At 31.7% G+C, this 22,985-nt stretch overlaps 1 protein-coding gene across 1 annotated transcript in view; it reads right to left on the reverse strand.

Moving 5' to 3' along the window:
• Window positions 1–12,940, reverse strand: part of LOC112686043 (cell adhesion molecule 1-like) — a 41,275-nt gene extending 28,335 nt beyond the window's left edge. The window contains exon 1 of the mRNA XM_025558150.1: window positions 12,557–12,940. Within this exon, the coding sequence (XP_025413935.1) occupies window positions 12,557–12,650 (94 nt within the window). The 5' untranslated portion in view covers window positions 12,651–12,940. The remainder of the gene's footprint in view (window positions 1–12,556) is intronic.
• Between the last annotated feature and the right edge of the window lie 10,045 nt (window positions 12,941–22,985).

The following is a 22,985-nucleotide window of genomic DNA, read 5'->3' on the forward strand; positions in this document are numbered from 1 at the left end:
TGTGTGTGTGTGTGTGTGTGTGTGTGTGTGTGTGTGTGTGTGTGTGTTTTAGACCCATAATGACAATAGATGAAAATGGCTGCAGTGTGCGTCTATTGGTCGGGTACATCACAACAGAAAACCAAAAAAAAGGGATTTATCTCAATCTATTTCTCACTTTCAAATCGTAAATCAATCCAAGCTGAAAATTCTTTATAAAAACGATAAATAGATAAAAATAACAATTGTAATAAAACTATATAATATCGGACTCACAAGAGGAAATGGAATAAGTTACATGCGCTTATATACATCGTTATATTATTTAACTTTAAAAATTCTATTTATATATCAAAAAACTAAAAATAATATTGTGTAAATATGTATTGCAGAAGAACATAAAGGTACTAACAAAATTTTACTAATACTCGTAATACAAACAATAATATTTTACAACGGTTACAAAGATGCAATTTGATTTCAATTTCATACTTATGTAATACTAATGAAATGCAATAAGCTAATTTATAAACGGAAAAAAATTAAGTTGCAATTGTAATGTTTCCATGAATTCAATTTCTAAGACAAACCATTTTTTTAAATTACATATCCCCACACCAACTTTCTCGTACATGTACAAATCTGGTGGTGTGTTTTTTTTTTCGTGAATCAAATCTCTCCATGTCAAAATGGACGTGTGTAGTTAAATTAACGTTATTTTATGGTCCGTGACTGTGATTTGCTCAAAGAATTCAAACGAAACTTTCTGTTAATCCAGGAATGTGTATGACATAACGTCAAACTCATAAGACATATCGTGGATAAAGGGCCAAAAAATTTCCAACTATTAAATATTTTCTTTACACAACAAATATACTGATGCAAACCGATGACTTTATGAAGTTCGAAGAATATCGTCGATTTTCTTTATCTTATATATTATTTTCAACAAATGATGCTATTATAATTATTGTTGACGATATACGAATATGAATAAAATCGTATTCATTTTTACACGTGGACCATATAACAGTATGACTTGATTTTACCCGTTCTAACACGAGTATATTCTTTCATTTATGTTATACGGCTCTACAATCATGAATACAACTTGAGTACAATGTCTATCCAATAAATGTATTGCTATTTTAACTTACATTTAATTAAGTTTTTCACTGCAAAAGAAAATATTTTAAAAATGCTATATTACTTATTCTATTGTTGCTCAAAACAATATCAAATATTACGTTTTCAATTTATTGTGCAGCTATAACGTCATATGTACATGTCCGTTATATTCGGGTACCTAGATTTCGTCCGAACAATGAATACGAACTTAAGAAAAATATTTGTTATCTGATTTGTATTATTTTATCTAGAATGTATGTAAAATGTCTAAAATAATAATCCAACTATACATAGGGGATACGCAAAACTCGTTCAATAAAACGGTTAGCAGAATGCAATATAAAGTGATATTACGAGGCTAAATCCCAATCTGATATTATACAAATTATTATTATTCAAGATGCAAATGTGTATTTAAGTCTAATGGTTTGGATAACTTTGGAAAAAAAAACTTGCGACTCCAATGCTAAGAACGAATTTATTTCTAAATATAAATGTATATTATGTATAAGATGTGTTTCTGCACGTAAATGTATTCATTTTAAGTGGTGATGCTATGTGAGTTTTATTTAAAACTGAATAAATCTTTTTCCTTCTGAATACAAAATATAAACTTAGTATTGAAACAATCACTATATAAAAAACTATACCTTGCATATTGTTATAAACCGTGTTTGGTGTAAACATCATATCAGTTTTTCTGAGAACCGAATGAACGAAAATAATGCATTTCAAATGTTATGCATGTACATTTAAAAATAATATTTGTAATTTCAGTTATTTGATCAAAACAGTCTTACTAAATTTATTCAAATAAACGTATGATATAAAATTATTCAAACGTTGTTCAAATGAAATGCGATTATTTGACATGTGGCTGTAGATATAACGACATGATAATATTGGAAACCATGTAGTATAATATTGAGCTGGTAAATTATTAAACAGCAATATCTACGTATATGACCTGTCTAACATCTTCAGCTTAATATAATATACAGGATATGCATTTTAATGTTATGTTTTTATTAAAACTATAATTTCAATTGCATCCTATTTTTCAGCAGTATATTGGTTCATACTATAATGTATTATGAAATATACCTAACTTAACCTGTTATGGTAGTATAATATATTATCACACTTCATGTTCTAATAAAATAACAGAACAGACACGAGTTATAAATAAGTACCTAGCGTAATTCACATAATTTCTTGTTAACAACTTATCCAATCCCATCGGTCCTATGAATGTCAACTGATAAAGTATATTGCTTAAAGTATAAAGCTTTTAAATACCAAAATAATGAATTAATATTTGTTAATATATAAATAAATAAAAATTTAGTCTGAAGTATTGTTATATTTGTAAAGTATGACCAGTTTCGAATTAAAAATGCATTATCAGATGTATAATATACACCTGATAATGAATTTTTATATTATACAAAGTTAATAAAATTACAACTGAATATAAAAAAAAATAAAATAAAGTCGCAGCTTTGATCAACTTTAACTTTAAAATCACAGTATTGTAATTTTATTTTTTCATATTTAATCGCAATTTTATTTACTTTATATATTTTTGATGATGAATTTTTTATTCAAAACCGATCATACATAAAAAATATAATAATACTCCATGCTGTTTTTATTTATTTATTTTTATACATAAACTATTTGTTTATTTATTTATATATTATTTTAATTTTAATTTTATTATTTAATATTTGTTCGTCAAGAAAAATAATTCATCAAAAGTGTTTAATTTTTTAAACAGATCATTTTTACACAGTCATTCTGGAAATATTTCATCAGTGTTATAATTTTTTGATTGACCTATCAAAATTGGGATGCGATTCATAGGTTGAAAAACACTGTTATTAATTGCTATGTACGCAACAAAATGGAACGACTCGTCATTACCGACTCAAAGAAAAAAATAGTTACGAGTAAATAATGTAGTGCACTCAGTGCGTTATTGTTCAATGTTTGTTGAGATTTTTAAGGTATACAACTTCAGTAATTATTTTTATTCATTAATTTTGTAATATAAAACTATACTATAGCATTGGTAAAACATTAATAGCGTCTGCATGGATGCAGCCATTATACCAGAGGCGGCCAAACGGTCGATCGCGGACGATTTCAAAGTCGATCATGTTAGAATTTATTTTTAGGCCTCGTGGACGAAAATTAACCATGGTGGTTTTGAACGAATATTCGATAAGTTTTATCTATATATTATATTATTTTTAGTAATTATTAATTAGTTTATAATACTATAAGCATGTTTATATACACTTTAAGCAAGTATGTTTCTTAAAAATTATAATTATTTAATAATAAAAAAAATTATCCAAGAAAGTCGATCTTCAAAAGTGAAGTATATTTTTAGTAGATCGTGGCCGAAAAAAGTTTGGCCGCCTCTGCATTATACCTTTCTGTAATCGTTTGCACTAAGCTGAAACTAAACGTATAGTTGTTTCTATTGATGAAAACCTGTTTCAAATTGAATGGAAACAATTAAAGCGATGTCGAATCTATCAAAACGCTACCAACCTTAACGATTGAACGGCATATTTGTATATTATATTAAAATTATTGAATTTTTTCATTGTTCTTTGGATATGAAATACACACATAAACTCTCGTAACAGTGTTTTTTTTATTGTTTAACGTATATTATACGCTCAATTCGTTATATGTTATAATATATACGCTACTCTCATCGTAAAACCACTAATGTTTCTCTCCGTCATTTATCAACCGAGACGATAGTTTAATATCATTAGCGCATCGGGGTTTTGGTTCTCGTTCAATTTTTATTATTTGGCTGTCGCGTTTGTCGAAATTTTATTTCGCCTAGAAAAATAATTATTACAATAAACACTTGTGCAATTTAGTTTGCATATTAAGACATTTCACGTGTAAAATCTATGTGTTATTATTGTTCCGTTGAGAATCGTTGGCACACGAATATCGCCGGCTTCAATTCATCGTTTTTTTTTTTCTTATTAATATATTTATGTAAAAACAGAAGAGGAACTTTGACAATAAAAAAAACTTTGTTTTTAGTATGAAACCTGCAAATAAAATTCGTTATATTTTTATAATCTACACAAGCTCATTAGTGTTTTAACACTAGTTTTCGTAATATATATATATATATATATATATATATATATATATATATATATATATAGAATATATTTTTTTTTTAAAGAAAGCAAACATTTTTGTTTTTTCTAATTTAAACTATAAGTATTTGAGTATTTGAACGTAATTTTGCGTTATACCTTGTCATACTTTTTATACAAAAGTAAAACCAAATAAAACAACACACATTTGATATACGTATCCACAAAGATCTGTACTGGTGCAGTTGAAAAAATATGCATTTTCAGAATATAATATGACGTGTTCTTGATCAATTTAAAAATAGTGATTATAGATCATAAACGTGATTGTTTATTATGTTAGTGCGATTATAATACACTGTTGTCGTGACGTGCAACGTAATATCACCAATTATACCAGGCCGTCCGAAAAAATTACGTTGTTCGAAATAAATATTATATCATATGATTGATAAATGATTAAAATATGATGCTGACGTATCGCGTACGAATATTATTATACCACAACAGCAATAGCTCTATATGCGTTACGGAAATAACGCGCTTAAAACATTTTGGATTGTCGTTCCGAATCGAGTAATTTTTATTGTTGGACGGGCATCGCATTATTCAACATTTATACAGAATGAGTTATGATTATATTTATACATATAAATATACGAAATAATCTGACGTTTTGAGTTATTTCAATGTCAACCGAAAACATATTACCGCAAATTCGAAATAAAAGGGTGGAAGCGAGGAGACTATTGTAGGGGGAGTTGTGAAAGGAAGGGAGATAGAGGCAAAACGTAAATACATATTTCGTTAAAAAAAAAATCGACTGATTCGTCTAAAGAACGTATATTATGTATACATTATATACGTTTGATATTACATTGATATAACATGTGTATGTTGAAACATTATACGGAATAAATTTGTTTTTTTTTTATTTTACGATCTACTTTTCTTTAATAAATGTGTTTAAAAACTCTGGAATTGACAATATCATACACATACATATACACACTTGTAAAGAAAGGTTACTATTTTTTTTCTTTCTTTCCAATGTTCTCGCTGAACGACTGTATACTGGTTCACGCAAAACGTTCACGCACCGCATAATATATATAATGTACACGCAATGCAACTTTTCATTATAAACGCCGATAAAAATAATAGTAATATTAACGATCGAATACGCGCAATGATACTTTAACAACTTATAATTTTTAACAATTATTCATACTCTGCCTCAGGATATTGTAAAAAAAAAAACTAACAAATATCAACATAAAACGTATTACACTTCGAAGCTATCGACTCGGCCGACGGGGTATGTGTCCTTAACAGTCACGGAAAAGGGTTCGGCAGTTCGCTGTGCCCAGGTGAATCTAATCGGAATCCCGTAAATATTTAAATGTGGTTTTAAACGCGTGTGTATTGTGTGCGGCTTGAGGTCGTTGTTCCGAGAAGGACTACCGGAGCCAGGATACGGAATTACGAGGACCGGTGACGGAACGATGTTATTAATTTAAACGGCATGTAGACGCATGTAGATGCCGTTTGGCGGCAGACCAATGCATGCGGATCGCGAGGGATAACGTCCGCAAACACGCATATGCCAATATTATCTTCCGGGCTCGGTCAACTCGAGAGGTCGTAAACAATGATTCCGGTTAAGTCGCACGTGGACTCCAACCCATTGTTATTTGTGCCCAGTGGTATGGTCAGGATGGTGAAAAACCCGGGGGGGGGGGAGGTCGAGAAAATACACGAAAAAATTACTGATGAATCCGACCACGCAAACTGAAATTCCGGTACTATTCTTATTCACTGTTCGATCGCCGCCAATAAGCCGATCGTGCTAGTGTCGTTTCGATGAATTCTTAACGGAGGGAAATACAATAATGTTATGCTGTTTAACACGTACTTAAAATTTATCATCACGTGATAAACACTGTTGCCATAACGTATGCACAGAATATATCATTAAGTACCTGCATACCTTACGGTAGCGTCATTTGTTCAGACTGTGGACGTTACATATGATTCGTACGAGGAAACGATAAATGACATCGTTCAGATGCGATAAAATTATTTACTTAAGTCCAGCGATAATATTGAACAACGTGACCTTCGACATCGTGAAGAAAATGGTCGTCACTCGGGGTGTGATTACCGTAAACTATGAAAATAGATAAAAGTTGATTTTTTGGTTTGTTAAAATTCTTGATGACGTCACGATTTGTTTTACACGTCAAAATCCTTTCTTCCTCATGGTCGAAAAACTATACACTTCTTCGGTTCAGGAAACGTTTGCCACTGTCGAACACATATCATTATGTTTACATCACCCACTCATTATACGAATACACTTAGGTATATATAGTAATAGTTACTGATTTTTATGTATGTTTGACAGTGCGATATATTATTCGTTTTCCGATGCAAATGAATAATGCACGATGTGCAATTATGTAGCGTTTTCAATTGGAAGTAGACAGTTCAAATGTGCACTATAAGATTTAGCATAACATATACAAGAAGTTTAGTTGAATAAATCACAATTAAAATAAAAAAATAAGAAATAAATAGATTCAACCTGTAAAATAATAAAACTCGCAGTACACTCTAGCTGGTATAATTATACTGTAAAATCTGTCATAATAACGATTTATCGATTCGAGGGTTATGGTTTTTAATAATTAAATTTTAAAGCAGAATTCAATAAACCTACCATTTTCAAATTGGTGAATTATTGTAAATGTTATTTATATTATTGAGCAGAGTTAAAAAAAAAATAATAATAATTTTATAAGCTATACATAAACACAAATCCATAAGTTTATGTACCGTATCGTAATTATTAGTAATTTAGATACCGCGATAATGTGCTACGAGTATTTTATGCAGTTGGCAAATAAAAACTATAATTATATTATATCGAGAATAACAAGAGCTTTAATTGAGTTTTTGGAGCTTTTAGTAAAATATGAACTTAAACGTAAACTGTAATATATTTTACGTACGCCATAACATAGGATATTATGATATACACTAGGAAAAAAAATATTTTTTCTTGAAAAAAGTATAGAATACGTGTATGCCTATGGGGATGTAATATTTTAAAATCCTTATTAAAATATACTGTATACACTACACCCTTTATACTCCAATGAGTTTAAAAATGAGCCAAGGGTAAAAATATTGCAATTAAAATATTTTAGGGAGAATTTTTTATTTCAATAATTTTGTTTGATAGTCAAATATTTTTTAAATGAAATGTAGACATTTTGTTAGAAAAAAAAAAATAAAAAAATATGAAATTATTAATAATTATTTATTTTTTATTTTTTATTAATTGTTTGCATTTTTAAATAAAATGTAATGTTATACAAAATCGCTTGAGCGAAATTACTATGACTCTATGGTACTTTTAAGTTCAACATTTATTATTCTTGATTTTTATAAAAAAAAATAGACGTAGAAGAACAATATATTTAATGATGGTTAGTCAAATTTTGGAACAATTTGATGCACACGTAGATATTATCATCAATGAAATATGGAATGAGTAAAAAAAAAATATATCCTACATATAATATTTTTAATAAGATATGTTTTAGACAACGTGTTCAAAAACAACAAAACAAACACTGTTATATAATGCAATAAGTATAGTTTTCACTCGGTAAAATATAGTAATTATATTTAAATTGATCGAAGTTCAATCTATTTAAAAGTGTTTTCTTGCAACATTAAATACATTATGACTTCTATCCACTTAAACAATTATTCAAACGATATCTGTGTATCTATATCTCTTTTATCATAATTATAAGATATCTGGGCAATATTTTGTTATTCATTTATTCGTAGTGAATCTAAATCGAGTTATTGTGTTTTGATTACGATAATGAACATAGAGTGCAATTTAATTATAATAAATGATTGAAATAATTAATGCGGATTTCGATGGTGAATAAAGTGGCGCGTGTCCGTTTGATAACCGATAAAAGGCAAGTATAATGTCGCCATCGTGGTACTTTTAATTAAATCGCGAGAGCGACAAAATAAAAGAAAAAAAAAGACAAAGTCAATTATGTACATTAATTTAAATTCCCACTGAACACACGACTCGTCGGTGTTTCCGCTGGCAGTGTAGACGGTGTTCTTCGAATAATTAGTCGGAGACAAAGTTAATTTTTAACACGTTTTATGGATGATAAAAAAGAAAAAAAAGATGAGAGAAAACAAAAGGCGAAAGTGACTGTACGTTATTAACATGTAGTGCACGAGGACGTGTTAAGTGTACAAAACGACGTTACGTATCGCTTTTGCCTTTCAGCCGATACGGTTTCCACTCGAGATGCTCGTCTGCAAAACGACGTTACACGTCCTCTCACGCCAAGAGGGCTCTCGACAGTTCGCGAACGGGGGAACCTCTATCCAAAAGTAATGCGCGCAAAGTGAAGGGACGCGCGCACCTGAGTACGGAGCCAATATTGATTGAGCGACGAAAGACCACAGCATCGGGAGGATAAAAAGTCCGAAGTGCGATTGTCGTAGGAAAAATTAATAAAACGTTATGGAGAAACGTCGGCATCGGATTCTGAACGTCACGTTCGTATGTAGTCGACGAAATGAAAACAATACCTGTAACGGTGTTCACGTGCGCAGGCCAATGACGATATTAACATCGAACGAACTGCGTGGTGATTTCTACGGTTGTGAAACGGTTTCCATTACACGTGGTAAAAAAAAATGTGGGAAAACCGCGCGTTGTTATGACGTTTTTGAAAAACGCTTATCCACAGAAAGTTCAGAAAGCCACGGAAGATTATCGGTCGCCGAGTAGTGAAAACATGCGTTTTCGTTTCGATTCAATTATTTTTATGTCGCGGTAAATTTCCGTCTGTTTTGCAACGGGTCGTACGTAAAACGTACTTCAAACCATAGACACCTGCAGAGTGGGGCAGGGGGAACAACCCCCCTAGCTTTTCAGCTATTTAAAATAATAATATCAAAATTAAAAATCTCAAAATCCCAAAAATCATAATTGGTACCAAGGTGTATTAATATTTATAACTGGTTACGTTCAACAATGTGTGAGAATCGTTTATCCGGATTATGTATGTTAAGTTAACACAGAAAAAAAATCGAAGAACTTCATTTAGCTGAAAAAGTTGTAGATGAATTTGAGGAAAATAAAATAAAATTGCAATTTATGTTCAATTAGTTAATAAAAGTGCTTAATTATTATAAAAGTGTTTGATTATTGATAAAAATTAATAGTGCCCCCCCTGAATTTTCATTTGTGGGCGTTAGGTGCATCACGCCCTCCGTCGCGCTATGATCGTCGTAAACGGTCGCGATGTGGCGTTTTAGAGATTGGCGTACGAACCGCGCGTAACACGTCAAACGACGTCCACTGGTCAGTTCGGTCCGGGACGTGAATCGACACCAAAACACGCTATATGTATATATGCAAACGTATAATCCAGGGGTGGGCAACTGGCGACTCGCGAGCCTTTTTTATCTGACTATATTTTCAAATTACATTATGCAATTTAACATTTATCGTCTATCGATATAATAAATGATATCTGGTACTAAACGTCTAAATGTCGTATATATTATGTATAGCTTTCAACCATAGCTGTTTGTACGGAATTATTTAAACATATCAGTTTCTTCATATCATTCGTGTCGTTCAGTCGTGTGTGTTGAATTTATTATTTCGGTGTATATAAATGGTAATTAAAATTCATATTTTGAATGACCCTTTTTTTTTCCTATACTGTGGCCCGCTGAATTTTTATTTTCTAAAAATTGACCATCTGGTAACTTTGAGTTGCCCATCCTTGATATATTAACCTATTGCCTTGTTTACACACGACGAGCATTTGGCCGAGCACTGCCCTCGGTACCAGTACTCGGTCCGGTAAAATGAGTGAACGACTGAATGGTTTATATTCAAACGACTACCCCCCTTCACTACCGAAATTGTCTGTACTCGTCGTGTCTCAGCTGTCGGTAATTTCCGATAACTAGAGACCGGATTTATATTCGCTTGGAATCTTAAAAATGAGATGCTCTCGTGCTTTATAATTTTTCGAAATAATCTTTTATACGTATAAATGTTCTTTTTTTGAAAAATATAATTTTTCATAAAAATATATTAAACTGTGAGAAAACTAAAAAAAGTAACAGTTTATAAAAATTATAAACGTTTCCTCAATTAAAGTAATTATAATATAATTAAATTAATCGTAACCTTAAAATATTATTCAAACAGTCGTATATAATCTACACTATGGTGATATACTGGTAAATATTGATATTTATATTTTACATGTGTGATTGTAACACATATACACTTATGTGACCATACGTCCCTTTTTTATCAGTATGTCCCGTTGTCCCGACAAACTTTGAATGGGACGCTTTTTGTCCCGTTTATAGAATAGGGTCCCGTTTTAATCCTGTTACTTCCATAAAAATTGTAAACCGAGAGTAAAAAAAAAAAATAAAACATGTCATATAGTATATATATGTATTACGAACTCATGTGCGAGACTTCTAACGAAATCAATATTAATACCAATAGTTTACCAATATACAGTACTATTTATAATCAACGATATTTGATATAATAGGTATATTAGGTATATAAATCGAAAAATCGAACATAGCCGTGCAGTAACGTGTATACATTGCAACGATCTTTTGTTATTAATGATATAGCCACTGTGTATCAGTACTTTTTATTTAAACTGTTGTGATTCTTTAGTATTATCGCTTTTATTGTTTTTTGAAAATGCCTAAAAGGAAATATACGCTCACTGTACATTTGCAGATTAACTAATGCAGTAATATAAAGAATATTTTCAATCAAAAATATTTTATTGACGAAAAAAAAAATCATTTTTTCGTACCAACAGTAGTCAAAGCAATAATAATTCTTAAAAATAATTTTAAAAAATATTCCTGTAATGATTTTTATGATTTTTTGTTAACACAACCAAAACTATTAAATGCAATCAGTTCATCAAAAAAATATGATATCAAAGGATGTAATGAAGAAAATTATGAACAAGACATCACCTCAATAAAAATAAAGAATATTTTAAGTAATTTTTTTCAATCTCAGAGCAAAAAAATAATGCAAATCAATGTTTTATTAAAATATTAAACTAATTAAAAATTATTTTTATTGCATATGATATAGAAGTTAAAAAATATGTGGTCTTTTTTTTAGAGAACATATCTGTCTCGTTTTTTTTTTTTCATAAATATAGTCACCTTAACTTAGTATCTAAAATTGAGATATATTTAAGAATAATATACATAAAATGTTTTAAATAATAAAAATAAAAACTAACTGCATATAAGTATCAAAAAATAGTACCAATTAGTGCAGTTGAACGAACAATTTTAAGTTCAAACATGTACCCGTATTGGAGCATTTACTCTACGATATTACGATGATATCGTGAAGTCACAAGCCGCACATGAAGAGCACCCTTTATCTATGAACATTCTACGTGCTTTAAGTTATTAGTATAAATGACGAATTAAGATCTATTTTAATTCGCGGTATTAGATTTATGGATATCAGTGAAATTTTTCTTTTTATATCTGATCTCTAATCACAGAAAAATTGTTTTTCTTACCAATATTATTTTCTCATTGCTTTGCACACTTTGTCTCCAAAAGGAAAAAAACTGACTGAGATTAAAAACATTTTTGCATTTTTATGTTAACCATTAAATTGATTATAAAATGTTAAAATTAAACCTCGATATAGCAATACGTTCCTAAAACATATTATTTTGCATATATATATATTCTTTAAAATTAAAATATGTTTTCTTATGCTCTAAAAATGTTCGTATACCAATCGATAAGAAAACGAATCGTCGAGAAAGCTTATTCAATAGGAGTTGCTTACTCTCGTTAAAAACATAGAAATCCAGTCTCTATTGATAACACTTGGCTGACGGTTTAGACACGCCGAGTACAGTCGATTTCGTTGGTGAGGGGAAATGGCTCGGCGAATAAATCGCGTACGGATTCGGTCGATTTGGTACTTGGCCGAGCGTTCGACTTTATACTGCAAACGACTCTTTACGCCAAGGACCCTTTTCCGAGAACATCTGATCCGCACCAGACAGGTACCCGCCCAGGTCCGGGTAACGAGGTAGCGGATCTTTCTCCCTTCCCTCAGTACCGTTGCGCACAGCTCGGTTTCGAACGTGGGGGGGAAAGAAAACCGTTTCCGTCTCATCGGAAGCAAAACCAGACGAAAACAACGGACTTACCGGAGGCCAGGGCCAGCAGCAGCGCGAGCAGGCAAACGAAGGCGGCGGCCGGTCTGCCCGTGGTGGCCGTGGCCGACGGCCGTGGCGGTTCCATCCGCGGTGCGACGCCGGGCCGCCGCGGCCGCTACTGCAGCGCACGCGGATCAACGGCGGTGCACGGGAAAACCGCGCGGAAAACGCACGTGTTTTTCTTCTAACTTTTTTTTTATCTCTCTGTCCGTCGTGTTCGAATCGCGCGAACGGAACCGCGGCGCTAATGTTTGTCACGAGCACGCGGTTCACGAACGAAAGAAACGATGTCCGACCGGTGTTCGCACGTTCTCGCGACCGGCACGAGCGCCCAGTGTTCGGTACGGTTGCCGACGTGGTACTGACTGTCGTGGCGGCGGCGGCGGCGGTAATAGTGGCGGCGATTCGCGCGCCGTCCTGGGCGTCCTTTCGCCCGGCGCCGACGAGAGGAGGTTGGCAGTGTAGCGACGGGAAAACGTCATCACCACCGCCGAAGTTGTAGGCCACGAGACGGACCTGTGCGGCGACGGCGGACGGAGAACACGTATCGTCTTGGAAAACTGCTTTCCGTTACTTTTTTTTTCCTCGTCTTCCGCCATGTATTTGCGCGCATTTCTCGAAATTCGATTTATCCTCTGTCGGTGCCTGCTCGTCTGTTGTCCTCTCGGCCGACACGCAGCTAACCCCAAGTAACGCGCAGACTTTTCGATTTCGTTATTCGCTCTCGTCACAATAAACACGACATCATTAAAACCTACGGATTCCGTACGAGCTGCACGTTGATCCGACCTCGGTGCCGACACAACGTCACGGCGTAGGTTAAACGTAGTCAACCACTCCCGGGGCCCATACGCTTTTGGTTTTTTTTTTTTTCATCAAATTAAACACCTATGCGGCACGTTCGATCGTTTACTCATATGACGAATCGCTAGAGCCAATAAAACGTGAAAGCGAAACACGAATATTGAATTAGAGCCCGCGTTGTTATCGAATAACACATCGGTGTAGAAAACGAGAAAGTACTATTATTCTCACCGTTTTTCGTCCATCGGAAGTAACAAAAAATATCATAGTTTTTAAACTATTGTTCACTGTTATATTTGTTTAGATCCTGCGCAAACCGGGCAACTGTTTTACATTTTTCTTACTTTTTCCGTTACCCCGAACTTTTCATTAGAATATCCGAACGAAAGGTTTCGCGCAACAATAAGTAATTTGTCTTGCTTAACAGAAATTCAACGAATAATCAGATTTCTTCAAATTTTCATTTTTTACATTTATGAATTATTTTTGCAAATTTTTCGTATTATTTTTTTTATTTTTTTTTTTAGTCTCGATTGTATGTGTTAACACTTTCAATATTTGAATAAAATAAATACTGTCAACTTCTAAGTTATACCTTTTTTTGTATAACTATTCGTCAATTTCTCTCAATTATTAAGAATACTATTGGGAAATTCGTAACTGATCTCATTAGAAACATGATTATGATCGTTGGAGCAATGGTTTTGGTCAAAATCTTGTACTCAAATATAAGAAAAAATATACATCATGATAAAACTAATACATTCCTCATATTACTCAGAATGTAAAAATCGTTAAGAAAATGTCTTAAAAATATATTATTAAATTAATTTTAATAGCTTTTAAACTTTAATTGATATAACATTATTTTAGGTTGCGTTTAAAATTCGACCGTTTAAATTGTTTTTTTATCTAGAGGTATTACTTGACTGAATATTTTTATAGTTATCAATGATCATCGAGATAATCTATAATTTGCTTATATATTTTAAATTTAATACCTTCGATAAAAATTCATTTCAGATTGTATTTATCACACGATTGCTTTTGAATAATACTACTAATACGATAAGGAGACTAAAAAATCGCTTTAATAATATCGTACAAAATGTTTTTTTTTTTTTTTATTCAATCGTGATAATGATATTACATACACTATGAAAATATACGTCGTTGTACCCGTATATCTCAAACGCGATAGATTTGTTTATTACAATAATAATAAACGTCTATCAACATTACGTATATAGTCCTCATTTTTGTACCGAATTATTATATAAATAAAATCAAAAGTGATAACAAATCTCTTAAATTATTAAATCAAAGTTCCATTAACACAGCAGAATCTTTTGCCATTATAACGGCCCTTAATCATATGAATAAAAATCCCACCCAAAATAATAACATTTTTATTGGCTATTCGAGTACCATACTGAGCGTACAAAATAATTTTCAACTAAATGAAATACCTAGAACAATAAAACATAAAATATAAGAAATGAAACAAGCGAACAAAATAACGTAACTTTAATGAAAGCGAAGAAGCATACCGTAAAATAAAAAACTACGTCAACAGAAATACCAAATCATAATCAAATATAATTTTCTGATCAAAAAAGCCATAATCTTATTTAATACTTGGAAAACTAATTATCAAAACAAACACCTGAATTAAACCAAATTAAACACAAAATAGAACCATGGACTCAAAACTTAACATTCAGAAAAATAACCAACCCAATAAGAATCAGCCATAACACATGATCATTTAATGAACAAGGAACCAACAACATGCACTTCATGCAACGAAATACTATTAATCAAGCATTTAATAACAGACTGCCCCTCAAACTACTCAGGAAAAATATAAAATATAATATCCCAACTAATATGTATGGAGTCAACGGACCAACAATCACTGTCAACCTCATCCCTTTTCCCAAGAATATCGGGCATGATAAATTAATTAACGAAATACATACAAAATACTTTATGTGAATTAATGTAATACGCACACATATTGGCATGGAAAGTGGTATATTAACTGCAGGTAAATACATATTTTTAGACCTCCTCCCCCAAAAAATACAAGTATCAAGTTCCAACATATTATTCAGTAGTTACACAATTTAAGTAATTGTATCAACGAGTCATAATTTGTACAAAAATAACAAAATTTAACTTTCAAAATGGAGATATTTTTATCTCTCCCTCCCCGCAAAAAAAAAAAAAAATTGACGGACGCAATTGCCCGTTTGAGACCCGTTCGCCACGCCACAGCGCACACATACAATAATGTAATTGATTGAAAAAAATTTATCAAATGGTCATTGCTACCGAAGTTATAATTTATATAAATAAAAAAAAAGTAAATAAAAATAATTTAAACTTCAATTATGCCCTATCATTTAGACCTTTACATGGTCGTAGTAAACGCGAGCTAGTACTGTGATATAAATGTAAAAAAAACTTCAATACAATCTATTATACTTAGTATATAGTTATACAAATGTGTATAACGTAACATAAGTTTGAGATGTACCACAGTACCGTGCGATTTTGTCTGAAGAATTTTCTTATCCTCAATTCAATAGTTTTCATGTTAAAATAATCATATCTTTGAATACCCGAGCTTAGCGTTTAAACTGTACCTATAATATACGTAAATAACCGCAATACAATGTAAAAATGATGAATATGTATACTCATAGGCCCGCTAACCGACACGCAGGCCCGAAAAATTAATCGAAAATCATTTTTATTGTTCTCGGCGCCGATGTGTTATTAAAAGGTTTGCCTTCAAACGACATTATTATGCATGAGGTTCGATAGCTTACTACGTACTTACACAGTTACTCGTCAAATAAAATATCATTCGTTTTACTGTCTATAGTAGTATGCCGTAAAACATCGTTACGTACATGCGCTCCGAAATTTAAAACAAATATAATGAAATACACACGGTTAGACCAAAATGGTAATTATGCAAAGCAACCGAAAACGTTAATTTACCGTGAAACATCAATGCGTGTGCATATGGAAAAAAATAACATAATTTCCGTTAGCACAAACATGCTGCATCGTTGTGCGTGTATATTTTTCGACTTCATAACAAAAAAAAAAAAACTAAAAATAGAAAATAACAATTCAATGTCAAGCGCGGGGTGAAATAATAAAATATTATGTTTACATGTTATTTCCCTTTGCCCTGTATGGCCGTACAGTCGCACACTAGCGTTTTCTATTTTGATTACCATTCACATAACTTTGCTGCTCGTATACATATCTGTATATTATATATATATACATTATTATGTTATAGCATTTCCTTATATTTTTACTGCTTCGTATGAAAATGTATATCGCTGAGTGAAAATTGTTCTGGGGACCGGGATGTACTACGAATTGGTTGACTGACAATATAATAAAACAGTCCCGATATCGTGTATTGTTAGAGATATGAATCGTTACTTACACAAGTTCTGAAGTTGGCGTGATGAATAGAAAACAAACGGATTGTATCAATCGTATCATTATTAAAGTGTTGGCAGAACAAGAGAAGAATATGAAAACGATTAAACACACACACACACACACATACACAAATACATCACACTATTATATTATATTCTTCCATCATGCGAATAGTGAACTGTTTGTAAAATCGTTGTAAATGTTACTTAAACGCATCGATCTATAATAATGCTGTTTGAAGTACCTAGTCATATTTCGTGTACAACGTAGGTCTTAACTTCGAACCAATTTCCAGTGTTCATTCGTACTTGGAACGTAATGTAAATTGAATAATATAACGTAAGTGACTCTCGTTTATTCAATTAATTTCTCGCGCACGAGTACCATTTGGTTCATATAGAAACGATCTACCAATTTACATATTTTATCCTGAGCTACTGACTTGTATCTTCAGAAAGGCATAACACGATGTGTAGTATGTAATATGGTCTAACTCGATAAATTGAAAGTAAATTTTAACGTTAATATTCATTTTAACGTTTACGCGTTTTGGTCGTTCAAATCCCTGAATACCACCGTCAAAACCAGTCGATTAAAATAAATGCATGATTTATATGAGTCTTATATTATTGATTCAAGTCTCCACGCCAATTCGAAATACCGCTGTATTAACGTAATCATAACGAGAACAACTACATTCATACAACGCACGATGATCGACCTCAAGTATATTATTAATCCTAAAATTTGTTCGTTCGAGTGATGAACGTAATATTTTGATGAAAGATATTTGATCACATGTATAGCCGAGTTAAGTTAGATGCTGATAAGCGCGATAACACTATTGCATCAAACGGAATGACACCGGTTTTGAACAACGGAATAAGTTTTCGCGGTTGGTTTGGAATGGTTTGATATTCGCCGTGTATAACATAATGAGTGGATAAAAGACCACATTTCACATGTTTCGTGTCGAGCACAGGCTAATGAGTTTAATTTTGTAACATTTGTAAATACTCTACTTTATAAACGCCATCGCGTAATATAAGTACATGACATGTTATAATAATATTCGTCGGAAAAAGACCACTGCACATATTTTGGGATGATAATAATGTAACTTATAATAATATAAAAAAATAATACAAAAGATAATGAAGTGAAATAATAATATCGTGTCTTTTCCGCGTTAATCGTTCCATTAGATGTACTCTACATTATTACGTACATAATAATATTTTCTATCCGGTGCGCATTGTATACGTGCGAGCAACGAAACTTTAAAGACTAACCGAACGTAGAACCTCGTACAAGTGCTACTTTATTATTTAAAGATATTCTAAAAAAAAAGCACTTTATTAAAATCTTTTCTCTTGCGGAAAAATGGTAAATTCATAAGAGATTTCACATTTACATCCAATAAAGTGGTGTGTGCACATCAATATTTAATTCGTACAAATACACGTCTTGTCGGTGCGACAACGATGTAAGAAGGACTAGTCACGATAGTGACACGATATTAAATAAGTTTGAAATAATAATATTAATAATTGCATTCAAAATTTAACTAATTAGGCTATCACTCGGAACGTCCTCTATTCGTAAGGGATAGGCGACCTAATAACCAATCAAGCTAGGTGGTGCCCGCTCTGATGGCGGTAGCGGCTAAGACACGGAACGAATGAAATAGAGCTTAATTGATGAGGGGTGGTTTCTGTAATCCGATCGGTATGGTGCAATTACCACAGGGTTCGCACACAAAACGGATGAATACTTATAAACCAAACTTTAAATTACGTGAGGACTAGAAGACGATGATTGATAACTGGGATCAAGTTCTAAGCGACCTGGGCGGCCTCACACACACCATACCGGGTACTGGCGGTATTACGCGTCGATGACAACAATAATAATCACGGATGGACAATGACACGTACGATGATGACATTGAATAACTCACAGGATACGCAATGCGGTAACAAAGTAAATAAATTCTGGTAATTCCGTGGCAGCTGTTATTGATAAGTTCCTTATTTGAATAAAGTAAAATACATATACGGTAAATGTACTGCCTTACTGGCGAGAAAAATAATAAATTATGAAAAATTATTAGCTACAAGGGCAGATAAATGTAATAATAATAATGTTACCACAATGGTGGGTACAAGAGGAATATGTGAAAAATAAAATGTGTTGATGACCGGCCGGAACCGGTTACGGGCTACAGCACGACGGCCAGAAAGTCCGAGAATAATCCCAACGGCAGCGGTTGTGGCTAAAGTACCGAACAAATTTCTAGAAAACTTTGTCAACTAATATCAATAGTAAACGATTACAATAGAAAGCGACATTTTTTCTTTTTAAATAATATATTTACAATATATAACATACAAAAATATGATATAATAATTAAGTGTGATAAAAATATGATAATTACGTTTAGAATTAGAATAGGAAGGCTCCCAGCGTTGCCACCTTATAAGTTAAAGTTAACATTACTATGTTTTTAGCAGGTTCCTAGGCCATTGCCTTTTTAACATTCTGGGGTTAAGAGTGGCAGAAGATAGAATTATAACTAATAGATTGGTATGAGAGTGGAGCTTTGAATAGAATTCGATACACTAGGTTTGGCTAGTTCGTTGAGTGTTGGTACATTCAAGTCTGTGTGGAGATTTTTATAGGTATTTATTTCAGTAAGGATGTGTTAAAGCTCGATCATATGTTGTCTGAGAATTATAAATGACCAATGGGTGCTTTACATTTGAATTATACGTCATTTTTGGTTAAAATTGTATTTATCAAAGTCATTAAGAGATTTAATAATGGTGTGACAAGGGATTGAAAATGTTCAATAAAAAATGAGAGTTGAGTGGAAAGAGAAGGTTCAGGTGATTCAAATTTTTGAGAATTTGGTGGATTAGAATACTTTACTCTGTCTAAGTAAAAGTGAAAAAGTTGGCATTTCTAAGAGACTTACCATCTGGGTTATTGTGTTGTGAGTTTAATTCGTTGTAGACAGGTTGACTGAGAATAACTGAAATGGATGGTTCTTTGTTAGTTTCTACGTATAAAGGGTCTGTAATTTTCTAGTTTTTAGATCTCTGAAGTTCATTATGAACTGCACATCCTGTGTAGTTCACATAATGGTTTTTCCCACATAGGATGCTGGTAACCGAAGGGCCTTTGACTTTTCGCACATATCAGTGAGGTAGTCTTGACCACAGCGTAAGCACCTCGGGTAGTGGTTACAGTAAGTGCGAGTATGGCCTTGGTTTTGACACCTGTAATATTGATATTGATCTCATCTGAACTATATAACTCAGATAAACTATTTTTACTAAATTAAGACATTAAATTTGCAATTTATTGAAGTAAAAAAAAAAATTACGCATAGATTTATAATTAAATACTGGTTATTTTCGTAAAAGTTTGACCAAAATTGGTTCAGATTAGAGAAAGCTGAGAATAAATAGCACGGATAGCATTGACACAGGTGTATACTGTCCCGTTGCACGTGTTGTTGTGAAAAGGCGTCATTAGAGTTGTATACGTATTATTATTATATTGTATAATGATCAATTTCTATTAACTTGGAAGTAAAAAACGTTTGAGTTATGCCCGAGTATGCTATCGTATACAATATTTATAAGTACGATAAGTATTCATACACATACACACACAAACTCATGTTCGCCCGGTCTGTTTTGACGTTATATATTATAAAAAAATACTTTTTGACTCGAGAAACTTTGTGTTTCGAGCATTCAAAATAATTACGTAATTCTTAAATAGATTTACCTATATCGTGTCATGTATACCTGTGTTATACACACATTTTATTTCATATAACTATACTTAAAACCACTCGATTATTTCAATTTAAACGCGTTTTTATTCATATATTCGAATTAACAATCACGTTTTAAACCCTCATGAAATATTATTAAAATATTGTACAAATGAATGTGTTATAATGAATTGTAGATAGACCCTCTTTTCGTGCGGAGCGCAGTACCAAGTTGCTTATAATTGGATTCTATTACATCATTACTGTAATTCACACAATATACGTGTAATTATTCATTTTAATGTCGAAATTTTTATTGATTATTTTTATTTTAATGATTTTGCTTTATATTTTCGTTTAATCATGTACACTATATATATATATATATATATAAAACAACGAAATTAATAAAACCTACGTTGAGCAGAACAAACTATATCATAATCGTTAAAATAACTACTAATTTTAAATTATTCGTAGAAATTCGTAAAAATTAAAATAACACATTAGTAATAGACCGTTTATTTTCCAATTCTATTTCATTTATACATTTACTTGGCCGTACTAAACATAATTATCGCTTATATGCTAATTTTTTTTTTTTTTATGAATTGTTTTCTTATACTCTAAAATGTTAATATTATTTTCTATTATGAAATTAATAAACAGAAATATTTCGATGTGTCTTGTATATTTCGCTACTAAAATTGTATATTATTGATATTGCTTAACACTACAGAACACATAAAAGATATAAACTCAAAAAATAAATAAATAAATAAATAAAGAAATAGAAAAAAAAATTGTATACAAACATTTTTATGGCAAATGACATCGGAAATATCTCGAAAAGTCTAAAAGATGTTGATTTAAATTTACATAATATAAAATCATATTTCTCAGATAATTTTAAAATTATGTATAAAAATGAGAATAAGGTATCTATTTCATTTTTATTTAAATTATGTGCAATTAACCACCCCAAAGACAAAAATTATTAAAATATGCTAATTTCGAAATGGAATTTATACGTATATAATTTTGAATTAGTAATTTGTTTATTCATGCCAAGAGAAAATTTGACAGTATAATTATATTATGTTAACTAAATACATAATAAATTATTTCGGATAAGACTCAATATACTGATTTACTTGACTCAAACAAACGTTTAAGACATACTATTAGTGCATAACGATGAGTAATATTATTTAAACTCTGTGGTTTTCAATATCCTGTGGTAAAATTTTTAAATGTAATAATATAAACAAGAAATAAAACCAAAATATAGTGTTTTACACGTTCATAATCTATTTAAAATAACTTTGGTGGGACTTTTTTTGACAACAATTTAATATTTATATTATTTTCATTTTTTCTACCATTCGTATCAATACAAGGCCCATAAAAAATACTTATTTTTTATTTGCATTTTAAAATATATATATTAAATCGATTATATTGCTTTTTTTATGGACTATTTGAATTCAAACGTTACTACGAAAAATAAATTCTAAATATGTATATGATTTAATGATTTATAAAAAATATGACTAGATATTTTTTTAAAAAAAAAGTACTTATACGAATCTATGAACCATATCTAGATTCTAAAACCGGTGGATGAAGAATATGAAATAAGTAAAAGCTTCAATGCATATTCCGAAGACCACGCATATCAAGGGCAGCTTCAAAAAAGTAAATTTGGGCTGGGAAATCTTCAATGAAAAATCATTCAACGATAATAACAGTAATTAAATGTGTTCCGATAAAAAAATTATCACTGAGCAGACATCGCCTGGGATAGGAAGATTGTGTGAAGAAACCTTACAGCAGTAGATTCAAGTGCCAACTGGAAGGAAGTAACTGAAGGCAGATGGATGAAGTACAATTTGTTGTACGGGATGGTTTTAAAAGGCTGAAAACCTTTCCAAAAATATTCGATGAATAATGACATATGTTCTCCATAAATGCCTAACGTTAAACATATCAGCCGTATCACACTTTTGTTATTGATTGATTCGATAAGAATAACGAATATCAATCTCAACGACACACGGGTATGTGTGAATTATATGCCAGCGAGTTATTAACCAATTAACTAATCGTACTCTATATTAAACGCACCTCCTATAACACGAACGATTTTGTAAGGTTGTCCTACAAGCCCCAAATGTAAGTATGATCCCTAATTAGCATTACTCGGTTAAGGGTCGAGTCTCGCGTGGCTGTATATAGTTTATACTGAGGATATCATATACATAGCACGTTACGACCCAATCAAGAAAAAGTTATAAGCACCGGTATACCATATACAAACACACAAACACACACACACACACACACACACACACA

Source organism: Sipha flava, unplaced genomic scaffold (assembly GCF_003268045.1).
Source record: "Sipha flava isolate LNK unplaced genomic scaffold, YSA_version1 107_pilon_pilon, whole genome shotgun sequence".
NCBI classification, from domain to species: Eukaryota; Metazoa; Arthropoda; class Insecta; order Hemiptera; family Aphididae; genus Sipha; species Sipha flava.